Below are 19,129 nucleotides of genomic sequence, written 5' to 3' on the forward strand. Positions count from 1 at the left end.
AATAATAAGAAAGAAGATAAAGTATTGTCATAATGAAAAAGACATGTTAATCCCTTGCAGTTAGCATAAATTACATCCACAACTTTCTTGTTTCTTTTCAATTGACATGAAAAACCAATAGAGTATGCAAATACAAAAAAGAGCAAGAGTAATAGTAAGTAAGAATAGGAGAAAATCTCATCACCATGAAAATGACTTCTAAAACTATTAAAACCTTTACATTCTAGTTACCTTTGCCAACCTTCTTTCTTCTTCAAATAGCGCATATGAAATGATATGTCAAGCTTCTTCCAATGGCATGGACAAACACAACAAAGGAGAATGCTAACAAGAGGAGGAAGGAAAGAAAATAGTAAACAAAGCAACAAAAGAATGCGTAGAACCTAAAGAGAGCCTAGAAAAGTAAAAGAATTAGAAAGGCTTTACTCCAAAAGCAAAACACAATTAGAACTTGAAAAATGGGTATCTAGACATCATTGTCAAATGTCTTGGGAGATGTGGTGTCACTATCAAGGTCTTAGCTTAAATATTTGGGAATGAGGTTATTAAACACAAATAAAATGATGATAGAGAAAAGAGAAAGCTACCACCATTATTTAATGTTAATTCAGCCCTAAATTTAGTTTGAAATAACCAATTAATAAGATGCCATTCTTCCTCTATTTTTATCTAGTTCGAATGTGATTAAGAATCAATCCAAATCCTTACATGGCCCTTTTGGCCTCAATATTGGCCCTAATGGTAAAAAAATTATCATATGTGAAGCAAGAAGTCTTAGCTCTTTTGCTAATTTTTAACCTATTCTTTATGGTGTAGTAGGAGGATATAATAAAAGGGCAAAGTCTCATCTTGAATCAATGTAGCTTCCTGCCCCTCTAATTTGATACATAATCAAAGTTCCTTGAGCATTGAAAAAGTGCAATTGACTCACATCATTAGAGCAAGAATGTTTAATGATAGTACAATGGCATATATGAAACTACTTCAAGTCTCAACATTATAAGTGAAGTCTATAATCTATGCCCAAATTATTATGGTACATTGATGCTCTAAAAGCTTGTCTCATATGTTATTTATTTATACATATATATTCCCTCCTTTAGGAAACACAATCCAAGAATGGGTATTGATGCCACTTAACTCAACTTTAATAAGAAGGTAAATCTAACTAAAATATTGGTGCATGCGACACTTATATAGTGTTGAGCATACAATAAAGCCTTTAGTGTCTTATTCAAAAGCTTGTATTGATAGGGAAGATGTGAACTATTGTGCCTCAGGAAGAAAAGGACCCACAAACAAGAGAACTTTGGACTTTAATTTTCATGTGAAGGATGCACTTGTCCATCTTTGAAATAACTAAAATAGCAAATTGGTAATCATCATAAACACCTGATGCAAATGTGGGGAATACCTTTTTGCCAACTATTGTTGTCTAATATATTTTGGCTTTGCATAAGATGTTCACCCTAGGGATGGATCTTCTATCTTGAGAAGAACTTGTGATTTTGTTACTTATGAGGATCAAGTAAGGAAAAACACTCAAATAAAGAAAGTAGCATTGAAGGATCATCCTTCCATATAAAATGTAAAATGGGCTTGTCGCAAAGTGGTACTAAAAAGAAAAATGATAAGCATCATTATTGCCATAAACTTGGGCACTACATTTGAGGAGCCTCGAAAAAGACTTGCAAAGTTAAAGATTGAAGAAAGGGTGGTCAAGGAATTAGGCCAACATTGCTACTACCAAATCTTCTTCCAACTACCAAGAGGTGCAAGAAGCAAATTTAGCCCATGATGAACGGGCATTCTAAAAGTTCCACAAATTTCCACCAAAGGGGGGGTTGTTAAATAAGTGGTGATATTTTGCAAAATTATTGCTAAATAAAATGTGCTAGATGGTTGTCTAAACAAATGCCATATTTTATCCTTAGAGTAAAGTGGTTTTAGGTATATGAATGATTGCATTGTAAATGATTCCTTTTGTATGTAAACTTCCTTTGCATGGACTTTTTAGTCAATGTGACACCTATGGATACACTCGGCATTTATATTTTTGACACATAACAATGTGTGGTGGTAGCACACTATTCACTCATATAAAGGGAAGGTTCTCCTTTAAAAGGACCACTATCCAATAGAAGCATGTATGTGTATCCATACAATCTCATGCCCCTTCTTACATCTCTCTTCTCTTCCCCATTACACCAAAACATTTTGCTAATAGATAATGATATCAAAGCAATCTCCAAGATCATAATGACTCAACTTCAAACCTTTCTCCATAGGAGTAGTAATAGGATTACAGTCCTTGTGAGAGCTAATTTTTGCAATATACTTTTCTTGACACAGAGCAATAACTCCATCACACGCCCAAATAATGATATAATAGGCCCAAATCTGACATATCAAAAGTTGAAGTCAAATCAACCTTAAAATCAGCAATATAAGTATTATTAGGACCAATCAACAACATGTCATCAAATAAATGACATTGATTTGAGACATAGCACCCCCATGTTTGACATATAAGGTGCTCTGAGTTGGACTATTTTGAAAACCACATGTAGTCAAGTATTACACGTATATTCTCATACTAAGCCCTAGGTGTCTACTGCAAATGATTCAATGCCTTTTTCAAGTTGTACACTTCATTTCCTTGTCCCTTCTACATAAAACCATGAGAATGAAAAGCATAGACTTCATCATGTAAATCACAATTTAGAAATGTAGTTTTGATCTCCAACTAATGTAAATTCCAACCACTATGAGTTGTAATGCACAAAAGCTTACAAATTATTATCATACAGTGGGACTAAAGGTATCATCAAAGTCAATGCCCTTTTGCTAAGCATAATCCTTTGCCACAATTCAAGCCTTATAAAAATCAATACTACCATCTTTCTTATGATTCAACTTGTAAATCCACTTAATACCAATGACATTTTTCCCATAAGCCAAGTCATATAAGAACCAAGTACTATTTTGACAATAGCATCACATTTAGATTGCATAACAACATCCAATTTTTGAGTTTTGGGCCTTTTCAAAAAAATGAACACACAAATTCTCATTACTCATACTAGAAATAGCGAATAATAAAATGTGATGCATAAGTAAAATTGTAAGAGCCATAACAAGTATAAGTAGACAAAGTTGCATCCAATTTGTTGTCACATAATGTTTACACAAATCATTTTGGTAGTCTTAGACAACTCAATCTCTTCTCCCTTATCTAGAAATACATCATTAACACCTCAAAAATAGGTTGATCTTTGGATTCATGAGAAACCTACATAGGTTGAAAAATTAACTCATTTGGTGCTACATGTGATTGCGCACCACTAAAAAAGAGGTAAGAAAGTGTCATAGATAGCTTGTGAGCATACACATGTTTCTTTGGTATATAAAAGTAAATGTTGAATAACATCTTCCACAAAGACAACACCACAGAGTGACCAATGTATGCTTAGTTTGCAATGTCAACAAAGATGCGGTTTACAACCTTGTCATCCAAACTTTTTTTGTTGTTCCATTAGTCTAAAGCATTAGTCAAGCAACCAAAAATGCACAAGTAAGCAACAACAAAGCCTCATATGGATTAACAGATGGCAATGCCTTAGTTGGGCACCTATTAAATACATAAGTTACACACAAAATAGCCTAAATCTTGAAACTATGTGGTAAAGCTTGACTTTTGATTATGCATCATGCCATCTCCATGAGAGATATATTCTTTCTCTTAGCTACACCACTTGGATGTGCTGTATATAGCACTCTACATTAGTGTTTTATCCTAAGCTCAAGTAGGTATGCATTAAATTTCATAGACATGTACACCCTTATATCAAAACATATAGTTCCCACTTTACAACTTGACAAATTTTTGCCATACTTATAAATTGCTTAAAGCACAAAGATACACTGGACTTAGCTTTTACACCACCATGATGACTTTTAATTCCTTCCAAAATGTTACAAAGCCCCTTTGCACCTAGTGCATGATGCATCATATAAGCCCATAGTGGATAGTTGGTTTCATCCAACTTGTTCTCAATAGTCCACATATAGAATACATCATTGTTGCCAACCATGGCCATTAACTATAGTTGATACAAAAGTCCTATATAGAGAAAAATATGCAAAAAACCAACTATGCTATGTGTAGCACAATACAAAGGAGACTATAAGGACTCTTACATATACAGAATGAGCTGAAGGATCGGATCAAACGATGTAAATTTGATGAAGAAATATTTTGTGCAGTATTTGTAGTAACGCAAAGGGAGGCCAAAGTAGACCTGAATTAAAATTCTAATGATATCACACCCTAACCATTACTAAATTGATTGCTTATTACACATTCTCTATTTAGCAAATTTATGTCAATAAATCAAATGAATCACTTTTCTTTAAGTGTTGATGATGATCTAGCATGGCCATGAGACCATTTAGAGACCAGTATTCCTAGTGCATCACTTAATGGGGTGATCAAAGCACTATCACGGGGATATCTAGTACATCCAGTACAAGTTATGAAGAGGAAAGAAAGTTTTTGCCAAGTGTAAGAGTGTACACAAGAACCAAGGAGTTACACATAAATAAAGATGGATTCAGTTCTAAGAAGAGGAAGTGCATTAGCATTGTGTATATGTATTTGTGTATGCATCCAAGGATGCCTAGGAACGTTTGCTTGTGTGTAATGAGCATTGCATTCATTTGGGGTCATCCTCTCCCTTACAAGTCAAGGTTTAAGGTTTTTTCTCTCTTAATGAATTAAGGAGAGAAGTAATTATTTCACTATGAAAGACAAGAGAGGTAATTCTCTCACTAAGAAAGAAGAGAGACGTGATCCTCTGGAAGTGAGGAGAGAAGTGATTTTATCTTTCTAAGGTCTAAGATGAGATCAGCGATGAAGAGAAGAAAATGAAGTTTGAAGCTGGCCTACTCCCTCACTTATAGAAAACCATGAAGGTGTATCCACATGAAACCTTATCTCACATGATGGAGTCTGGCATCATAGCCGAAAGTTTGCATACACCTAGTATATCTCAAAAGTTGGAGATGAGTTCTTATAGAGCTAGACAAGAGCAACTCTATGATCAACCAAGAGATAGGACTAATCGTAGAAGATCTACCTCAACCCATGACCAATATTCAAAGCCAGAGGGTAACAAGAAGAAGCACAAGTATCTCTCACCCTCTGAGATACAAAAGTACAAAGAGAAAGTAAGGTGCTTTCTTTATGGTGAGTTAGGGCATATGAAGCCTAATTTTCCTCACAAAAGGAAGGAAGCAAATGTGATTAAAGATCCTCCTCCACCATCCTCAAATTCTATTCTAGATGTGCAAGCTAATGCTTATTCAAATGAGAAGAAGACACAATTCTTAAAGGGTTGGGAGACACTCAACAATCAACGAGCTTTGATACTCTTTTATCTAGGGTCCATAGATAATTTTTTATCAGCAGATACTATTGAAAGTCTACAAATTCCACCAGATCTATTGGGAACATCAATTGGATTAGGTTCAGCATTTGAAGGACTTACAACCAATTCAACTCCTATCTAGGGGAAGTTGAATCTTAGAATTGAGGTTTACCGCGACCAAGAATCTTTTCTACTTGCACCCATTGGTAACTGTGATGTTATCTTAGGTATGCCTTGGCATTACAAGATTAGACCTCTTCCCAATTTTGTTAAGAAGACTCTTGCATTTCAATTCAAGTGTCGAAACATAGTATGCATTGTTGATGCTGGAGATTGGCCTGTACCAATGGTTAGTCATGTTAGCATTTCTAAGGAAATGAAGAAAGTTATCTCTACGTACATGATTTTTGTGAGGGAGTCAAAAGAAGCTAATGACTCAAGGACACTTGATGCCTCTAATGAACACATGATACCAACTAATGCTTCTAAGTCTCATACTTTAAAAGAACCTCTCTCTTTAATTGATCAAGCCATATATGATTTTGTTAAACAATATGAAGATTGTTTTGGTGATTCACTCTCAGGAGAGTTATCTCCTAAGCACCCGGAAGATCACAAAATTGATCTTATCCCAGGCAGTTCACCACCTAACCAATCGCCTTACCGAGTAAGTGCAAGTCAGCCAAGAGGAGATCCTAAAACAAGTAAACGAACTATTGGAAAAAGGGTTAATTCAACCTAGCTCTTCTCCATATGACTCTCCAGTCTTACTTGTTCAAAAGAAAGATGGATCTTTTCGTATGTGCATAGACTACAGATCTTTGAACAAGATCACAATCAAGAATCGTTTTCCTATCCCAAGGATAGATGATATCTTGGATAAGTTGCAAGGGGCTAGTATATTTAGTCTCATTGATCTCAAGAGTGACTATCACCAGATACGAATAGCACGTAAATTCTACCCACTACTCAAGCATTGGAAAGATATTTCTTTTCTACTATTCCAGATCTTTTGAAATACTATGGCTCTGATAATCAAAGAGAATGGGAAAAGTATTTGCCTTTAGTAGAGTTTGCATACAATAACAAGATGCACTCTAGTACTAGTAAGGCACCCTTTGAGATCATCTATGGTAAGCCTCATTTACCCCCCATTCTTCTTACGAAGTATAAGATCTTTGTAGAGCAAACGAGTTTGTTAGAGACATTGATATAGCTTTCACTCAAGTAAAAGCTGCTATCCAAAGGACACAAGAGAAGCATAAATGTGAAGGTAATAAGCATCGTCGTAAGTTAGATCTCAAGTTGGGACAGTATGTTCTTCTTAAGTTTGAGAAGGCTCACTTGAAGAAGCAGAAAGGTCAAAAGGGTAAAGTCGTTAAGCTTTCTAATCACTATTATGTCCCTTTCAAGATCACAAATAAGATAAACTATGTGACTTTTTGTTTGGATCTACCAAGTCATTGGAACATTCATAATGCCTTCCATATAAGTTTGCTACGTCCCTACATTGGAGAACCTCCAATGGAACCAATCAAGAAACATTTACCTGACATAGAAGAAACAGAAAATTTCATTGTGCCTAAAAGAAATTTACACCATCAGGACAATACTCTAAGGTCAGGTAAGGTATTAAGGAAGTATCTAGTTAAGTTTAAGAATTATCCCCCATTGAACGCTCAGTTTATGACTGAGAGAACTACAAGACTTTCCGAATCTTCTTAAGGGCTATATATCCCCTCTACAATTGAGGTCAACTGTTTAGAAGCCAAAAGGATGTTACTAAATTGATTGCTTATTACACATTCTCTATTTAGTAAATTTATGTCAATAAATTAAATGACTCACTTTTCTTTAAGCGTTGATGATGATCTAGCATGGCCATGAGACCATTTAGAAACCAGTATTTCTAGTGCATCACTTAATGGGGTGATCAAAGCACTGTGATAGGGATATCTAGTACATGCATTACAAGTTATGAAGGGGGAAGGAAGTGTCTGCCAAGTGTAAGAGTGTACACAAGAACCAAGGAGTTGCACATAAATAAAGATGGATTCAGTTCTAACTAGAGGAAGTGCATTAGCATTGTGTATATGTATTTATGTGTGCATTTGAGGATGCCTGGGAACGTTTACTTGTGTGTAATGAGCATTGCATTCGTTTAGGGTCATCCTCTCCCTTACAAGTTAAGGTTTAAGGTCTTTTCTCTCTTAATGAATTAAGGAGAGAAGTAATTATTTCACTAAGAAAGATGAGAGAGGTAATTCTCTCACTAAGAAAAACGAGAGACGTGATCCTCTGGAAGTGAGGAGAGAAGTGATTTTATCTTTCTAAGGTCTAAGATGACACAAGCTTTTGTGTGGAAGTCAATCTTAAGGTTGAGGCCCAAGGCAATCTAATGAACTCTCCTTATCTATGGCTCAAGGTGGTTGCATGGACCATAAGTTAAGAATAGAGTTTTAAAAACTACTTTTCTTAAAATAGACATGGTGAATCTATTTTTAAAATATATCGCGATAGAAAGCCGATCTCTAAAAGCGGTCCATGAAGATTATAAGAAACAGTGAGATCTACAACTTTTGTGATGGGTGTTTTTCCATCCAAGCAACGCACAAAGAGATATTCCAAAATTGATATTGCAGAGTAGGTCTTGGAACAGTCACATCTTGCATGAAGATCAACCTTTCCAATCTTGGAACTCAAGTCTCTCTCCAAGAAGAGAAGCTCTTGGAGCCTATAAAAGGGAGGCGCTCCTTGGGTGTGGAAGAGGTGAAGAAAGCCTCACTTTGCACATATGCAAGAGGAGGAGAGAAGGTGGTTCGAGCCTTACAAAGTGTTGCAAAAGCTCTGCTGAAATCAAGCACCAAGAAGAGAGCTCTACACATATTGTGTAGGAGAGAAGAAGGAAAATCAAGAAGATCAAAGGAGCCAACTTCCGAGTTGTGCAAGTGCTCGTCGGTTGTATACCATGCAAGGATCTGTGTAAGTTCAAGCTTGCCAACCCTCGAGTTGTGCAAGTGCTACGAAAGCTCTACTGAAATCAAGCTCCAAGAGGAGTTCCCTACACATATTGTGTAGGAGAGAAGGAGAGAATCAAGAAGGATCAAAAGGTGCCAAGTTCCAAGTTATGTAAGTGTTAGCCGGTTGTATATCGTGCAAGGAACCGTGATCTTGTTCCCAAGATCTACAAGTTAAGAACTGGTTTATGTGTAACAGAGGAGCTTGCTCCTTGTCAATAATATAACTTCACAAGAGGGGGACTGGCCCATCTTCCAATCCCTAGTGTGTTGTCAATCTCTCTATCTCTCTCTCTTTCTCTCTATATCTTTCATTTATCTCATCTGTTCTCTCTCTATGCCAGCATAATATTCACCATATATCTTTTAAGTATATAAGAAGGTCGAGCGTGTATCTCAGATCTTGTAATAGTGGTATCAAAGCAAGTCTCTTTGCTTTTCTCAAAGTAAAGGTGATCCTTGCAAGAAGAAGGTGAAGATGGCTATTGATGAAGTGCCCACAAGTGAGCAATTACAGGCTCAGTTGATAGAGTATCATAGCTTGTTGGAGATTCCCAAAGTACTCAATTCATTGACAGCTTAAGGGCAAGGGAAGAAACTACTTATGAAGGACCAGATCCTCCAAAAGATGGTGATACTAGAGGAAACACAATTGCACCAATTGAGGGTGAAGGTGCAAAGTATCCAATTGCTGAGAAGCTTCCTAGAAGGAAGAAAAACTTTCAGGTCAAGAAGAGTAAAAAGACCTCGCCTCGAGTGAGGCGGATAAGGAGGAAGTCATGTCCCTCAGCAGCTAACTACTCCCCTAATTGCTTAAGTTCCTCCTCCTCCTCATTATCTTCTAGTTCCTACTCTCTTGATTCTAAGTTTCGTGCAATCCGCAAACGGAAAAAGAGGGACCATAAGAGAAGCAAGCTTAAGAAGACTAAAACTTTCAAGTCTGGGGATAAGGACATAAAGTTTGACTCTTGCTCCAGTAAGAGATATCCTGCTAAGGCATTAGCCTTTGTCAGGCAATTTGAAGTTGCTTTTTCCGATGGTAATTTCTCAAAAAAGTCCAAGCTCGGGCATGTAGGCATGCACTTGAAAGACACCACTAGCAATTGGTGGTTGCTCTCATTTTGGAGGGAAGGAAACCTATGACTTGGGAAAAGTTCAAGAAGAAGTTTTATGCTCAGTTCTTGCCTCCTGATTTTGAGAATGATGTCAAGAAGGAGTGGGATTGGCTAGGCCAAAAAGAGCATGAGAAGGTCACTAGTTATGTAGACAAGTTTTGATCTACTCTTATCAAGGTTACTCCTTTCATGGAGATCAGCGATGAAGAGAAGAAAATGAAGTTTGAAGCTGGCCTACTCCCTCACTTATAGAAAACCATGAAGGTGTATCCACATGAAACCTTATCTCACATGATGGAGTCTGGCATCATAGCCGAAAGTTTGCATACACCTAGTATATCTCAAAAGTTGGAGATGAGTTCTTATAGAGCTAGACAAGAGCAACTCTATGATCAACCAAGAGATAGGATTAATCGTAGAAGATCTACCTCAACCCATGACCAATATTCAAAGCCAGAGGGTAACAAGAAGAAGCACAAGTATCTCTCACCCTCTGAGATACAAAAGTACAAAGAGAAAGTAAGGTGCTTTCTTTATGGTGAGTTAGGGCATATGAAGCCTAATTTTCCTCACAAAAGGAAGGAAGCAAATGTGATTAAAGATCCTCCTCCACCATCCTCAAATTCTATTCTAGATGTGCAAGCTAATGCTTATTCAAATGAGAAGAAGAGACAATTCTTAAAGGGTTGGGAGACACTCAACAATCAACGAGCTTTGATACTCTTTTATCTAGGGTCCATAGATAATTTTTTATCAGCAGATACTATTGAAAGTCTACAAATTCCACCGGATCTATTGGGAACATCAATTGGATTAGGTTCAGCATTTGAAGGACTTACAACCAATTCAACTCCTATCTAGGGGAAGTTGAATCTTAGAATTGAGGTTTACCGCGACCAAGAATCTTTTCTACTTGCACCCATTGGTAACTGTGATGTTATCTTAGGTATGCCTTGGCATTACAAGATTAGACCTCTTCCCAATTTTGTTAAGAAGACTCTTGCATTTCAATTCAAGTGTCGAAACATAGTATGCATTGTTGATGCTGGAGATTGGCCTGTACCAATGGTTAGTCATGTTAGCATTTCTAAGGAAATGAAGAAAGTTATCTCTACGTACATGATTTTTGTGAGGGAGTCAAAAGAAGCTAATGACTCAAGGACACTTGATGCCTCTAATGAACACATGATACCAACTAATGCTTCTAAGTCTCAGACTTTTAAAAAACCTCTCTCTTTAATTGATCAAGCCATATATGATTTTGTTAAACAATATGAAGATTGTTTTGGTGATTCACTCTCAGGAGAGTTATCTCCTAAGCACCCGGAAGATCACAAAATTGATCTTATCCCAGGCAGTTCACCACCTAACCAATCGCCTTACCGAGTAAGTGCAAGTCAGCCAAGAGGAGATCCTAAAACAAGTAAACGAACTATTGGAAAAAGGGTTAATTCAACCTAGCTCTTCTCCATATGACTCTCCAGTCTTACTTGTTCAAAAGAAAGATGGATCTTTTCGTATGTGCATAGACTACAGATCTTTGAACAAGATCACAATCAAGAATCGTTTTCCTATCCCAAGGATAGATGATATCTTGGATAAGTTGCAAGGGGCTAGTATATTTAGTCTCATTGATCTCAAGAGTGACTATCACCAAATACGAATAGCACGTAAAGATGTTCTTTAGACAGCTTTTCATACAATGTTTGAACTATATGAGTTCTTAGTCATGCCATTTGGTTTGACTAATGCACATGCCACATTCAATCAAATGATGGAGAGAATTTTCAGACCTCACTCAAAGTTCATAGATGTCTTCTTTGATGACATTCTAATATTTTCACGGCCTGAATAAGAGCATAGAAAACATCTATCTATTGTTTTTCAAGAGCTTCGTAAATATAGACTACATGTCAATGCTAACAAGAGTGAATTTTTCCTTTCGAAAATTCATTACTTGGGCCATATTGTTTCTCACAATCTGGTGAGAATGGATCGTGAGAAGATTCGAGCCATTGTTGAATACCTACACCTACTTCTGTACATGAAGTTAGAAGTTTCTTAGACCTATGTTCGTACTACAAGAGGTTCATACGAGGTCTTGCGTATGTTGCATCTCCTCCACATGACCTTACTAAGAAGGGAATGCCTTTTCGATGGGGATCAAGGCAACTACAAGTCTTTGAAAGAATTAAGTTTCTTGTGACTCAAAAACCAATTCTCATAGTTCCGGATCTTCAAAAACCTTTTGAAGTTCACTACGATGCTTCTGGGGATTGCATTGGAGCTGTGCTTAACCAAGAGCATCATGCATTAGCATTTGAGAGCATTTGAGAGCCAACGCCTCAAGGATCAAGAGCTACATGTTCCAGTATATGAGAAAGAGCTTATGGCTGTGGTACATACACTTCAAGTATGGGAACACAATTTACTTGGTACAAATTTTGTTATTAAAATAGGTCCCTAAAGTCTAAGATGCTTTCTCACTCAGAAAAAGCTCTCAGAGAAACATATGTGTTGGGCGAATTTCTTATCTATGTTTCACTTTTAAATCCTTCACACATCTGAAACTAAGAATGTGGTAGTAGATGCTCTATCATGGTGACCTTGAGTGAATGCAATCACAACTGTTTACCATAACGAGTTCATGGATTTACCCAAAATGTATGCAACTGATTCCGACTTCTCAACCATATGGGAGATCGACTTAACTCAGGTCAATCGATTACACCTTACTCAATTTGAGATGGGTATTTGTATCATCATCAAGCAATTTGTGTAGCATTACCATTGCAACACAAGGTAATGGATGAAGCACATACATCTCCATATGCTGGACATAGGGGTATTCTACCCACTACTCAAGCATTGGAAAGATATTTATTTTGGCCCACTCTTAGAGCTGACATTGAAAGATATGTCCGCGAGTGCAAGAAATGCCAAAAAGTAAAGTATGACAAGTATAAACCACCTGGTCTACCAAAGCCATTACCTATTCCCAATGAGTCACCTTGGGAAAGTATAGCCATGGACTTTATCATGGAGCTTCCTCACACATAAGCAAGCAACGATGCAATCTAGACTATCATTGATAGATTTAGTAAGCAAGCACACTTTATACATGTGCTAAAGACAATCAAAGCCGATCATATGGCTAAGCTATTCATTGCGCATATTTTCAAGTATCATGGCATGCCTAAGTCCATTATAAGTGATCGAGATCCCCACATGACCAGCCTCTTTTGGCAAGCTCTCTTCGAGAACCTCGGGACTCGCTTGAAGTTTTCATCCTCTTATCATCCCCAAATGAACGAGCAGAGTGAAAGTGCTAATTCTACTATTCCAGATCTTTTGAAATCCTATGGCTCTGATAATCAAAGAGAATGGGAAAAGTATTTGCCTTTAGTAGAGTTTGCATACAATAACAAGATGCACTCTAGTACTAGTAAGGCACCCTTTGAGATCATCTATGGTAAGCCTCATTTACCCCCCATTCTTCTTACGAAGTATAAGATCTTTGTAGAGCAAACGAGTTTGTTAGAGACATTGATATAGCTTTCACTCAAGTAAAAGCTGCTATCCAAAGGACACAAGAGAAGCATAAATGTGAAGGTAGTAAGCATCGTCGTAAGTTAGATCTCAAGTTGGGATAGTATGTTCTTCTTAAGTTTGAGAAGGCTCACTTGAAGAAGCAGAAAGGTCAAAAGGGTAAAGTCGTTAAGCTTTCTAATCACTATTATGTCCCTTTCAAGATCACAAATAAGATAAACTATGTGACTTTTTGTTTGGATCTACCAAGTCATTGGAACATTCATAATGCCTTCCATATAAGTTTGCTACGTCCCTACATTGGAGAACCTCCAATGGAACCAATCAAGAAACATTTACCTGACATAGAAGAAACAGAAAATTTCATTGTGCCTAAAAGAAATTTACACCATCAGGACAATACTCTAAGGTCAGGTAAGATATTAAGGAAGTATCTAGTTAAGTTTAAGAATTATCCCCCATTGAACGCTCAGTTTATGACTGAGAGAACTACAAGACTTTCCGAATCTTCTTAAGGGCTATATATCCCCTCTACAATTGAGGTCAACTGTTTAGAAGCCAAAAGGATGTTACTAAATTGATTGCTTATTACACATTCTCTATTTAGTAAATTTATGTCAATAAATTAAATGACTCACTTTTCTTTAAGCGTTGATGATGATCTAGCATGGCCATGAGACCATTTAGAAACCAGTATTTCTAGTGCATCACTTAATGGGGTGATCAAAGCACTGTGATAGGGATATCTAGTACATGCATTACAAGTTATGAAGGGGGAAGGAAGTGTCTGCCAAGTGTAAGAGTGTACACAAGAACCAAGGAGTTGCACATAAATAAAGATGGATTCAGTTCTAACTAGAGGAAGTGCATTAGCATTGTGTATATGTATTTATGTGTGCATTTGAGGATGCCTGGGAACGTTTACTTGTGTGTAATGAGCATTGCATTCGTTTAGGGTCATCCTCTCCCTTACAAGTTAAGGTTTAAGGTCTTTTCTCTCTTAATGAATTAAGGAGAGAAGTAATTATTTCACTAAGAAAGATGAGAGAGGTAATTCTCTCACTAAGAAAAACGAGAGACGTGATCCTCTGGAAGTGAGGAGAGAAGTGGTTTTCTCTTTCTAAGGTCTAAGATAACACAAGCTTTTGTGTGGAAGTCAATATTAAGGTTGAAGCCCAAGGCAATCTAATGAATTCTCCTTATCTATGGCTCAAGGTGGTTGCATGGACCATAAGTTAAGAATAGAGTTTAAAAAGCTGCTTTTCTTAAAATAGACATGGTGAATCCATTTTTAAAATATCTCACGATAGAAATCCGATCTCTAAAAATGGCCCACGAGGGTTATCAAAACAGCGAGATCTACAACTTTTGTGTTGGGTGTTTTTCCATCCGAGCAACGCACAGAGAGATATTCCAAAATTGGTGCTGCAGAGTATGTCCTAGAACAGCCACATCTTGCATGAAGATCAACCTTTCCAATCTTGGCACTCAAGTCTCTCTCCAAGAAGAGAAGCTCTTGGAGCCTATAAAAGGGAGGCTCTCCTTGGCTGTCGAAGAGGTGAAAAAAGCCTCACTTTGCATATATGCAAGAGGAGGAGAGAAGGTGGTTCGAGTCTCACAAAGTGTTGCGAAAGCTCTGCTGAAATCAAGCACCAAGAAGAGAGCCCTACACATATTGTGTAGGAGAGAAGAAGGAAAATCAAGAAGATCAAAGGAGTCAACTTCCGAGTTGTGCAAGTGCTCGCCAGTTGTATACCATGCAAGGATCTATGTAAGTTCAAGCTTGCCAATCCTCGAGTTGTGCAAGTGCTGCAAAAGCTCTACTGAAATCAAGCTCCAAGAGGAGTTCCCTACACATATTGTGTAGGAGAGAAGGAGAGACTCAAGAAGGATCAAAAGGTGCCAAGTTCCAAGTTATGTAAGTGTTAGCCGGTTGTATGCCGTGCAAGGAATCGTGATCTTGTTCCCAAGATCTACAAGTTAAAAACTGGTTTATGTGTAACGGAGGAGCTTTCTCCTTGTCAATAATATAACTCTACAAGGGAGGGACTAGCCCATCTTCCAGTCCCTAGTGTGTTGTCAATCTCTCTATCTCTCTCTCTTTCTCTCTACGTCTTTCTTTTCTCTCATATGTTCTCTCTCTGTGCCAGCATGATATTCACCATATATCTTTTAAGTATATAAGAAGATTGAGCGTGTATCTCGAATCTTGTAACACTAACAAGCTATTTTGTAGTATCTATCAACCTATGAATGCTCGTCAAATCTTGTCCCAATAAAATGAAATCAATCAAAGGGTTTTGATGACTCTACCTAAGAGGTCAAAGCCCATTCTGATACCAATTGTTGGATTTCGATCGCAAGAATGTACACACACACACACACAAGTTGGATAAGAAATAGCCTGAGAACACACAATACAAAGTGTATTTACAAGTATTAATAGAGAATATTTAGAAGATTAAGTATACCTCAAAGTACATAAGCCTACAAGGACAAGGGAAAAAAACCTCATAGAGAGGGAAAAAAGCCAAAGGTTTAGAGATTTGAGGACTATGGACTTGAGAGATCCCTTGATCTAGCTAAACACTAACCCTACAAAGGTTAATTTTTCACTAAAGGAGCACATTTTTGTGGCTTATTTGTGTTTTGGAAAAAGGGGAGAATTAGCCCACCTACTTGGGATTGTCAAACACCCTTAAATTAGACATTGGAAGGTCAAGGGTTGGAGCCTTCAAAAATTCAAGCCTAGAAATGCTTCTGGTTCATAGCATTGGACTTTTTGAGCAATGGACATCTAGAGAAAAAAAGACAAGAATTAGGATGTTGATAGTTTAAAAAATTTTGGTTCTCAAGTATTGGAGAGCTACTCTTTTGATATCTTCATATAGAAGGTACTACTTGGGATAGACTCAGCAAGTAGACACGTTCCTAGCATGATAGTGATTTGGATGCTATTAGTTTCTAAAATTTTGGTTCTCAAGAAATGGAAAGCTGCTCCTTTAAGTAGATGCTATCTACTAATGTGGAATATTTTCATGTAGAAGTTACTGCTAAGGATAGACTCAGCAAACAAGTGGACTCTATGTTCTTCCATCTATTCATCTTGATCCTTGCATATTGAAGAAGGGTATCATTTATTTTGAAGTTGTAAGGTGGTCAAACCTTTATGTGACAAACTACAAAACTGAGTGGCCAAAGTTGAAGTTCACAAATAAATTATAAAGGGACGGTGAGTACATGCATGTTAAGTAAGCAAGAGCCAAAGTGGTTAAGTGAATTTGTCTTACAAAAGTACAAAAGAAAATTGGTTTATATCATTATGATACACATTGCTCTTCTTTAGCATTGCTTGTAAATGTGCGCTGTTAAAGTAGTTGAAGTGCCCCCATGGCCGATGTTTTATTTTTAGGTGGACTATTTCTTTTTTGGCTAAAATGAGTGTCCCTAATTTTTTTAAAACTAAAAATAGAACCACTATTGAGATCCCACAATCAAATAATAGCATAAGGTTCAAAATTTTTGCAAAATTTTTGGATTTTCATAGCCTGAAATTGCTATTTTATACAAGAGAAGTATGCATATCTCTAAACAAATTTCAAACAACTTTAGGCAATTATGTAAAAACTTGTGATATGTTATCATCAAGTTTTCATAGCAAGTGCATAGTTATTGGGCGTGTACATCTAAAACATCATTACTCCAACAATTAACTTGCATATTCATCACAAATTCAAAGCAATGTATAACACGTTACAAATTTGTTTTCCATATATATCACCCTCCCAAGGTGTGCTTGATCCTCAAGATAGGTTATGGAACATCAATAAATACGACACATGTTACACAACCACAAAATGTGGCACTTTAACAAGGCAAACACTTATGCTTGAGCCATAATTTCACCATTTCATGTAAAAATTAATCTAACTTTTTGCTCTCTTGTACTCTTGGCCATGTGCATATACTTGAAAAGCCATTTCTCGTTAGTAGCTTTTCAAACAAAATATGAACCTTGAACCCACATAGAATGAAGGTACCAATATTGTGGCACCTAACTTTGCCTCTTCTAATCTATAGAAACAATTTGCAACTGTGCTACACCTAGCTCCAAATCTTATCACTCCATCACAGATTTGCAAAAATCAAATTGATTACTACACAAAGGCTATTGGTTCAATATCTTATGTTGTGAAAAAAACCATTTCTTGTGATTAGCTTTTCCAAAAAAATATAAACTTAGAACCCACATAGGGTAGGTACCAATATTGTGGCCCTAACTTTATCTCTTCTAAGCTATTAAAACAATTTATAGTTGTGAGACACCTAGCTCCAAATCTCTTCACCCCATCACATATTTGCAAAATGCAAATTGATCGCTACGCAATAGCTACCAGTTTGATATATTGTGTTGTGGAAAATTTTGATTGAAGTGTTGCACATTTTAAACTCCAAAATTTTGCACATAGGAGCAAGCAAGAGGGAATTGAACCCAACCAATTAAAAGGCCGCTATATTACAATATAGACCATTAGACCAACGACATGTTAAGTTACTCACTCCTGCCCAACACAATAAAATGCACTACTACTTACGGGCTGCAACTTTCAGCCCGAAAAATCTTGCACCATACCTTTTATGATCTTGGTATCCTCTTAAAAATGAGTAGACCCAATGAGACCTACATGTAAGCACTCCACTTACCTTTCACTCATCTCAAAGTGAGGGCAAAAGGTGTATTGCTGTATAATCCCCCCAATAGCTACTTACTATTGAGGAGTAATTGCGAAGTGACATTTATTGAAATCCAATCCCAAAAGAAAAATCCAGAACACATTGATCCAGTTTGAGGTTATATGTCAAAAGGGGCCATATTGCCTCTTCGCACACATTAAGGCAAGAAAGAAATAGCATGAGCCTATTGGGGTGCGCTGGCTCAAAGCATTGCCATCAACCATTTTTGTACACAATAATTGCCTTTACTTGTGGTGATTGTCTATACCAAAATCAAGTATCTTCAATCAATCAGAATTAATCTATCTTTTTAGTGGCAATTCAACCTAAATATAACACATGCTGGACGAATCATGATAATTGAGCAATGTCATGATGGTTTAAGTGATTATCCCTCCCATGTGAACCCACATTTCCATTTTAAGCTTACAAAGTAAATGACATATAACCAGAGACTCACTGCAACAAGGATCAAACAGATCAGCGAGATGTTCCACTTAATTTAGAAAATTATCCCTTGATGTTATTGTATTGTCGCACCGATGAAGGACTACATTGCTATCTTGATCATTACTAGGATGCAAGCCAACTTACTGCTAGTTAAGATGCTGCATTTGCTGTCATTCTTTACAAAAGAAAACAGGGGAAGGAGCCCCCAGCACGGGTGGGGGGTATCACTTTGTCCATTCACAGCCTTGTGGTTGTGGGGTGGCCTCTTGTTGGGGAAAATCACTTTGTCCATTCACAGCCTTTAGGTTGCAGGATTTCCTTTAGCAAAAACTATTCATATAGGAAACTCCCAAAGGAACACAAGTAATTGCAAACCAATTAACCTTCCCTACTGAGGAGACTGTGTTTGCTGCTGCTCGCACTTCATTGCAGTTTCTGAGGCTGTGCAAGGTGGAAGTTCTGCACAAGCCTTAATTGCACTTTCTGAGGCTGTGCAAGGTGGAGATTCTGCACAAGCCTTCAAAATTGCCTCGGTCTGAATTTCAAAAAACAACAGAAACCAGTTGAGTTCGATGAAAAAACACCCTAAATAATGGGAGACTTTAAGAGGCAGCCAAACTTTCAAACTCAATTCAATTTCTACAGCATTAAACAGTTTTCCTCTTGAACTTGTCATGTCATTTTTAAAATGTGTATACTGATTTCATGCATATTGAGAGACACAGAATGTTACAGCATGCTTAAACACACTCTCGTGCACAGAGGGTCCACACCTTTATACCTTACATTTCATCTATTATCAGGGTTGAATCCTGAAACTGAGTTGCAGATCTGA

General features: G+C 37.1%; 1 protein-coding gene across 2 annotated transcripts in view; it reads right to left on the bottom strand.

The window, feature by feature from the left end:
* Positions 1–18,232: 18,232 nt before the first annotated feature.
* LOC148028035 (uncharacterized) overlaps positions 18,233–19,129 on the bottom strand; it is a 49,407-nt gene continuing 48,510 nt past the window's right edge. The window contains exons 2-3 of one of the 2 annotated variants that reach the window (XM_087688986.1): positions 19,076–19,125; positions 18,693–18,829 (exon numbers count right to left, since the gene is read on the bottom strand). In XM_087688986.1, the coding sequence (XP_087545112.1) occupies positions 19,084–19,125 (42 nt within the window). In that variant the 3' untranslated portion in view covers positions 18,693–18,829; positions 19,076–19,083. Of the gene's footprint in view, positions 18,830–19,075; positions 19,126–19,129 lie in introns of both variants that reach the window. The other variant, XM_087688985.1, reaches the window with a different exon arrangement.

Source organism: Lygodium microphyllum, chromosome 12, assembly GCF_053477565.2.
Source record: "Lygodium microphyllum isolate KBCC chromosome 12, Lygodium_microphyllum_v1.1.10, whole genome shotgun sequence".
Taxonomy (NCBI): domain Eukaryota; kingdom Viridiplantae; phylum Streptophyta; class Polypodiopsida; order Schizaeales; family Lygodiaceae; genus Lygodium; species Lygodium microphyllum.